The sequence below is a fragment of the Oncorhynchus keta genome, chromosome 10 (assembly GCF_023373465.1).
Source record: "Oncorhynchus keta strain PuntledgeMale-10-30-2019 chromosome 10, Oket_V2, whole genome shotgun sequence".
Lineage (NCBI taxonomy): Eukaryota > Metazoa > Chordata > Actinopteri > Salmoniformes > Salmonidae > Oncorhynchus > Oncorhynchus keta.
This window is the reverse complement of record NC_068430.1, coordinates 13,641,782-13,649,873: the sequence shown is the minus strand read 5'-3', so window position 1 is coordinate 13,649,873 and position 8,092 is coordinate 13,641,782. Positions and strand designations below refer to the sequence as shown.

The 8,092-nt window shown below is 42.1% G+C and overlaps 1 protein-coding gene across 1 annotated transcript; it reads right to left on the bottom strand.

Moving 5' to 3' along the window:
- Nucleotides 1-4,143: 4,143 nt before the first annotated feature.
- LOC118389617 (adenosine receptor A1-like) lies at nt 4,144-5,797 on the bottom strand. The gene is made up of 2 exons (XM_052526530.1): nt 5,325-5,797; nt 4,144-5,239 (listed from the first exon to the last, which is right to left on the bottom strand). The coding sequence occupies exons 1-2, from the start codon at nt 5,651-5,653 to the stop codon at nt 4,900-4,902; spliced, it is 669 nt and encodes a 222-aa protein (XP_052382490.1). The 5' UTR covers nt 5,654-5,797; the 3' UTR covers nt 4,144-4,899.
- Nucleotides 5,798-8,092: the final 2,295 nt, after the last annotated feature.

Here is an 8,092-nt window from a genome sequence, read left to right as displayed (position 1 = left end):
TCACTGCAGCTGACGTGAGTAAAACATTTAAATGTGTTAACCCTCGCAAGGCTGCAGGCCCAGACGGCATCCTGTGCCGCATCCTCAGAGCATGCGCAGACCAGCTGGCTGGTGTGTTTACGGACATATTCAATCAATCCTTATCCCAGTCTGCTGTTCCCACATGCTTCAAGAGGGTCACCATTGTCCCTGTTCCCAAGAAAGCTAAGGTAACTGAGCTAAACGACTACCGCCCTGTAGCACTCACTTCCGTCATCATGAAGTGCTTTGAGAGTCTAGTCAAGGACCCTATCACCTCCACCCTACCTGACACCCTAGACCCACTCCAATTTGCTTACCGCCCAAATAGGTCCACAGACGACGCAATTCCAACCACACTGCACACTGTCCTAACCCATCTGGACAAGAGGAATACCTATGTGAGAATGCTGTTCATCGACTACAGCTCAGCATTTAACGCCATAGTACCCGTCCAAACTCGTCATCAACCCTAGGTCTCGACCTCGTCCTGTGCAACTGGATACTGGACTTCCTGACGGGCCGCCCCCAGGTGGTGAGGGTAGGTAACAACATCCTCACCCCACTGATCATCAACACTGGGGCCACACAAGGGTGCTTTCTGAGCCCTCTCCTGTACTCCCTGTTCACCCATGACTGCATGGCCATGCACGCCTTCAACTCAATCATCAAGTTTGCGGACAAAACTACAGTGGTAGGCTTGATTACCAACAACGCCGAGACGGCCTACAGGGAGGAGGTGAGGGCCCTCGGAGTGTGGTGTCAGGAAAATAACCTCATACTCAATGTCAACAAAACAAAGGAGATGATTGTAGACTTCAGGCAACAGCAGAGGGAGCACCCCCCTATCCACATCGACGGGACAGTAGTGGAGAGGGTAGTAAGTTTTCAGTTCCTCGGCGTACACGTCACGGACAAACGGATTTGGTCCACTCACACTGACAGCGTTGTGAAGAAGGCGCAGCAGCGCCTCTTCAACCTCAGGAGGCTGAAGAAATTCGGCTTGTCACCAAAAGCACTCACAAACTTCTACAGATGCATAATCGAGAGCATCCTGTCGGGCTGGATCACCGCCTGGTACGGCAACTGCTCCGCCCACAACCGTAAGGCTCTCCAGAGGGTAGTGAGGTCTGCATAACGCATCACTGGGGGCAAACGACATGCCCTCCAGGACACCTACACCACCCGATGTCATAGGAAGGCCATAAAGATCATCAAGGACAACAACCACCCGAGCCACGGCCTGTTCACACAGGCACTGTCTGTTTAGATTAACTGTCTTCAAAGTAATGACTCGGGATGTCGGGTTTGATATGAAAGCTTCTTTTAGTAATAATACTTGTTCACGTTGCATTTAACAACTTTAGATTCTACAGAGCAATGCAGGTAAGATGCTAACGGAAAATCAGCTTAATCACCTTGCACCTGCACATAACTGGCGTGTTATCTCTCTCATTCCTGTCGCAAGGCATTCTGGAACTTGCAGTCAAAAGCGTAATTCAATACTAAGCAATACATTTCCATATGTAAATACCTTTAACTTCTTGCGTCGAGCCATCCCGGATCCGGGATCGTGAATACAGCCTCAAGCTCATTACCATAACGCAACGTTAACTATTCATGAAAATCGCAAATGAAATGAAATTAATCTATTTGCTCTCAAGCTTAGCCTTTTGTTAACAACACTGTCATCTCAGATTTTAAAAATATGTTTCTCAACCATTGCAAAACAAGCATTTGTGTAACAGTATTGATGGCTAATGTAGCATTTAGCGTAGCATTTAGCGTTAGCATTCAGCATGCAACATTTTCCACAAAAACCAGAAAAGCATTCAAATAAAATCATTTACCTTTGAAGAACTTCAGATGTTTTCAATGAGGAGACTCTCAGATAGCAAATGTTCAGTTTTTCCTGAAAGATTATTTGTTTAGGACAAATCGCTCCGTTTTCTGCGTCACGTTTAGCTACGAAAAAAAACCTGTATCCAGGATTGTGTAAATCTATCCGCAAGCTCATTAGCATAACACAACGTTAACTATTCATGAAAATCGCAAATGAAATGAAATTAATCTATTTGCTTTCAAGCTTAGCCTTTTGTTAACAACACTGTCATCTCAGATTTTCAAAATATGCTTCTCAACCATTGCAAAACAAGCATTTGTGTAACAGTATTGATGACTATCGTAGCATTTAGTGTTAGCATTCAGCATGCAACATTTTCCACAAAAAACAGAAAAGCATTCAAATAAAATCATTTACCTTTGAAGAACTTCAGATGTTTTCAATGAGGAGACTCTGTTAGATAGCAAATGTTCTGTTTTTACATCACATTTGGGGAGGGGAAAAAAATATATATATATTAAGTCATTAAAATGCGAACTTTTTTCCAAATTAACTCCATAATATCAACAGAAACATGGCAAACCGATGTTTAGAGTCAATCCTCAAGGTGTTTTTCACATATCTATCGAGGATAAAAATCCATCGTGGCATTTTACTTTCTCTTCTGAAGAAATGGAACGCGCATGGACCTACAGATTACGCACACAGGACACCGGGCGGGACACCAGGTAAATGTAGTCTCTTATGGTCAATCTTCCAATGATATGCCTACAAACACGTCACAATGCTGCAGACACCTCAGGGAATAGACAGAAACCACAGGCTCATTCCTGGCGCATTCACAGCCATTTAAGGAGACATTGGAACACAGCGCCTTCAGAATCTGGGGCATTTCCTGTATGAAACTTCATCTTGGTTTCGCCTGTTGCATTAGTTCTGGGGCACTCACAGATAATATCTTTGCAGTTTTGGAGATGTCAGAGTTTTGTCTTTCCAAGGCTGTCAATTCCATGCATAGTCGAGCATCTTTTAGTGACAAAATATTGCGCTTAAAACGGGCACGTCTTTTTATCCAATAATGACATAGCGCCCCCATAGGTTGAACAGGTTAAAGAAATATCTTTAGATACAGCTCAATGAATTAACTTAAACATTAACTTTGTAACACATTAAAGTTACAACAGCTGTCATCCAGAAGGCGAGGTCAGTACAGGTGCATCAAAGCAGGGACCGAGAGACTGAAAAACAGCTTCTATCTCAAGGCCATCACACTATTAAACAGCCACCGTTCTGTACCATCACTCATTCATATATCTTTATGTACATATTCTTTATCCCTTTACACTTGTGTGTATAAGGTAGTAGTTTTGGAATTGTTAGGTTATATTACTCGTTGGTTATTACTGCATTGTCGGAACTAGAAGCACAAGCATTTCGCTACACTCGCATTAACATCTGCTAACCATGTGTATGTGACAAATACATTTGATTTGATTTTACCATGCGGAGGTTCGCCAGGTCAGGTTCCTCAGGGGATTATGTGGCTCTGGTGAAGAGATCCCATTACCGGTAACCAGCTGAGTTTAATGTTCTTCACATACTCACCAAATTTTGTAGGATGCCTCCAACAACCCATTAGTTCTTATTACAGCTCTGAAGCTACAGTACACAATGCTAGCTATCCCATTATGACTGCTGTAATGCACATCGATACAGAGAAGAGCGTCGTAGACTGGATTAATGTGTTCCAATGGTAAAATGTGAAAAACAGTGAGTCAACATATATAATATTGTATTTTTGTTCAAGGGGAAGCCAGCAATAAATCAATGGCATTGAAAACGTAATACCAATATGATTTTAGAAGACTAGAAGGAGCACGATCTCTACTGTATTATCATCCACACAACTTCTGTGGAAGATTCTATTGTTTTCGCGTCATAGCTTAATAAGGGGTCTATGTTTTGACACAATGATCCCTTTAATTTAACATCTATTTTTCTTCTTCTCTTTTTAAAGAACGAAAAATCCTGCTTTAATCACAATGAAAAAACCTGCTTCAGTCCAACGAAGAAAACCTGCTTCAGTCCAATGAAAAAAACCTGCTTCAGTCCAACGAAAAAAACCTGCTTCAGTCCAACGAAAAAAACCTGCTTCAGTCCAACGAAAAAAACCCGCTTTAGTCCCATTTAGTCCCATGGGGTTTACAGATGATTTTATAATATTTTTGACCAATTTAGCAGACACTCTTATCATTTATTGCTGAAGAAGACAAATCATTGAATGAGATTGCAATTTTTATTTCCTTGTTTCATATGCCCAATCCGCATTCACATTTACATTTTCAGATTAGACATCTACATATTAATTGGAAACTTCCATATAAATCATGTTATTTCCATTTGAACAAAAACATTTAAAATTCAGTGCATTCAAGAAAGGAGAGTCTTTAAACAGGAAATCGATGAGTAAAATGAAACCAAAAAATGGCCCTTTTACTGGACATCTTTGCAACATTCTCTGTGTATTTATTAACCCTCAGTTTTATTCAACAAATCTGAAATGTAACACCCTGGCAGAAGTTTTCCCTTTTTATTCATGTTCTTAGGTCTTGATGCAGTTTGCCAAAGATAAAAAGCTAAACGACAATCATTTTTGTTGTCTTCCTACACTATTAACATTCTGCACCTTCAACTGTGCCGATTTTCACAACACTGATAGCATCTGCATCAGTATTTCTGGTCGCACTGTCAGGGTTGCTGCTAATATTTTTTTCAGTGGTGTGGTTGCTCTAAGAGCCCTGCCTGTCACCTCGACACACAAAGACATTCCTCCAGATCCTCAGGTACGCTTCCTGGATCTTGCGGATCCTGAAGGCATAAACGATCGGGTTGACAGCTGAATTGCCATGGGAGAGGAGGATGCCCACGTAGAAGGCCTGTTGGGGTATGTCTGATGGGTTACCAAAGTAGGCAACACAGTTCATGATGTCCAGAGGGAGCCAGCAAAAGGCGAAGAGCACCAGGACCAGAGCCAGGGATCAGGCCAGGCTCCTCTCCTTCCTGAAGTAGGTGTGGGACTGGGCACCGCTCCCCACCTTCTCTCTCGTGTTCTTCTGGATGCTACAGAAGATGTAGCAGTATAGGACAGCCATGACAAGCAACGGAGTGAGGGTGCAGAGGAGGAATGCAAAGTAAACCAGGTATGACATGGGAATCACAGCCAGGAAACGGCAGATGATGGTGGTTGAGATCCCTGAGTGAGACAAGGTGTCACGGTTGTACCACCCAAGCATGGGTGGGAAGCTCAACATGGAGGCAACAAACCAACATATTGCCACCACCACCCAAGATCGCCTCTCTGTTACTGTCCTCTTGTACCTGTTGAAGCAGAGAATCTGTTCATCTGACATGACAACCATTTTTTAAAGCTGTGTGTATGTACTGTATATGCATGCACGCTCACATGAGAGGGATGAAGACGCGTAGGAATCTGTCCACAGAGATGGCTAGCAGAGACATGACCGAAGACATTGTCAACATGATGACCACACAGCTTATGAAGAGACATACATTGAACGAGGTGCACACTCGTCCATCCACCAGCACAGCCAGCGGCACAGCCACAGCACCTACAAGGAAGTCAGCTGCAGCCAGAGAGACCAAAAAACAGAAGGTGGGCTGCCGGAGGTTGCTGCTCGACCACACTGCCCAGATCACCAGGACATTTCCCAGACAGCAGCCAACAGCGATCAGCACCTCCAGCACTATGTAGACAACGTCTCCTCCAGGCATCCTGTCAACCGTCCAATGGAAGTTTAATATGGGCAATTACTGTACTTAACACTAAGTGTGCTCTGTTCTATACCTCTGGAGATTTGCCAGCACGTTTCTTGTTCCTTTAGGCTTGAGGATGTTCACTTGGTCATTGAAAAGGTTTATTGAAATGTCACAGCCCCCACATGCCTGCTATAGGTTGGTGATAAGTGTTGTTGTGGTTTCTCACTTCTCCTACACTACTAGTAGGAGGAGAGTGTGTATTAAAGAGTTTCAATATACCATAAATAGACTTGTTGTAAATCTGAAAAAACTACAATGCAACCACAGCTAAACCATTTATTTTCCTCTAAGATGAAGCCTTATCTTACATAAACATTTGGTAATACGAGGCAAGGTGTTTCCATCTTCAAATCTGAGAGATGGTACAGGACTTTTTTTATGTTGGCTGCAGAAACATGTTCAGATGTGGTCGTGTGGTACACATTTCCAGTAGCTTTAGAGGAAGGATGCTCAAAAATACACTTGCTTCTGTGAATGGTATACATGTCACAATGTGGAACGTGACAGGTGTTATGTCTGGGATAAGTAGACACAGTAAAGGCAGAGGCAGACAACAAAAAGGTCAGTTTCAACATGTATTTTAAGGCATGGTTTTCAATCATCATCGTTTCAGTAATCAAGTTCAATCCCCATTTTTAACACTGTCCCACAATTCATTTCAAAAGTTTCACTTCCGTAATATTTTATTTTTGCTTTTATCTTAGAAAACCATGCTACTTCAAAATCCAGCCTGGTCTCATAGACTAGACGTAACATAGTAAATGTAAATCTGGGACACTCAAATTACTATGATATATTATGTTTGGTATGGTTACATAAGACAGAGGGTTACTTAAGGCTAAAACTAAATGGGGATGGCTGGTCGGATTGGGCGTATAACACGAACGTCTAGCAAGCCAAAGTTGCTTGTTTGAATCTCATCACAGACAACTTTAGCATTTTGACTAACCCTTCCCCTAACCCTAACCTTAACCCTTTAATCTAACTCCTAACCTTAACCAGTGGCGACCCGTCATTCAGGGCAGGTTTTGCCTATATATTTTTTCCTGTTTTGCATGATATTTTGGCATTAATATGTGTCACATATCTGTTTTCAAACAATGTAAAAAACATATTTGACTTAATTAAGCTGCATACAAACATGGTCTCTTTCTTGCTTTCTTTTGTAAAGCAGCTCCAAAATGTAGGTGTTTCAGTCTAGCTGTGCTTTCTATGGTTGTGGGGCAGCCAGCAGATAATACGGAGCTTAGGGGTTAGTAATGTTCTCTGGTTGTTCCGTGATTGGCTCAGTGTTCTGTCACTCATGGGGACACCACGTCACCACAAAAATGATAGGTAGAGCTCAAAAATTAAAGCCCCTGGGTGCAGCCATAGATTTACATTAGAAGTGGCCATCCAAGAAGCCTCAAGGTTATTGGCCACAGATAAAATTACGTCAAATCACATTATATCAACTGCAGCTTTGATTGGACTGATCATGTCAACATCATACTTTCAAAATCTTAGCTAGCAAGCTAACAGTCATCATCATGAATCAAGTCGACAATCTACTGGCAAATCCTTTTCAATCCTTGTCATATGAAGACAAATCATAGATAAAATGTATCGGTGCTCTTCGGCCATTGGACATAAACATTACACAACAAGTTGGATATCGCAAATTCATCAATGAGTGGTTTGGAAGGAATCAGTGGCTAACTGCAAGTTTTGCAAAGCAATCACTAGCCTGCTGGTCAGTGGAGTGGGTGTGTGGTCCAAGTCTGGGTTTAAGGGTCTCTTTTCCAAGCTTAAAATGAGAAACATTCATTCGTAACCCACCATGGGCCAGAAAAGGTTGAATACATTGGCCATGATATCAATCCAGCATGACTTCAGTGAGTTCAAGACAACTGGCAACTCGGGATAAAACTAGCTCAGACTGGGAAAATACGTTTTGAACGGTCATCCAACTTGGAATTCCAAGTTGGGAATTCTGGCCTCTTTCTAGACCTGAAGATCACTGACGTCATGAATCGAGCTTGTTTTTTTCCTTGTTCCCAGTTGTCATGAAAGCATCATAAATCCAGAGAATGCCAGACTTTGATGACAAAGTTTGATGACAAAATGTTCTCAGAAGAGCTGCTGCGCCACCTTACTGTTCAAGTGAGCACAGTACAACAAGGTGAGTCCAAAAATGTATTTTATGCTGCTGCATAAATTCTGTAATATAACAGGGAGATAGGTATACTGTAGATAAGAAATAAATACTAAGTGTATGTTGTGTAGTAAGCCATTAGTAGCCCATGTGCCTTCATAACTTAGCCTACTGTTCTGACTTGGTGGTGCACATGTAGCCTATAGTTTTAGAGAAATGTAATTATTGAATATTTTAAGAGCTTTCATTGGCTGCTGATA

Bases quoted from the DNA above. Each gene is read 5' to 3' on its own strand.
- LOC118389617 (XM_052526530.1), bottom strand. From the start codon at position 5,653: ATGCCTGGAGGAGACGTTGTCTACATAGTGCTGGAGGTGCTGATCGCT. The intron at 5,240-5,324 runs GTGAGCGTGCAT...CTGCTTCAACAG, and splicing joins CGCGTCTTCATCCCTCTCAT to GTACAAGAGGACAGTAACAG.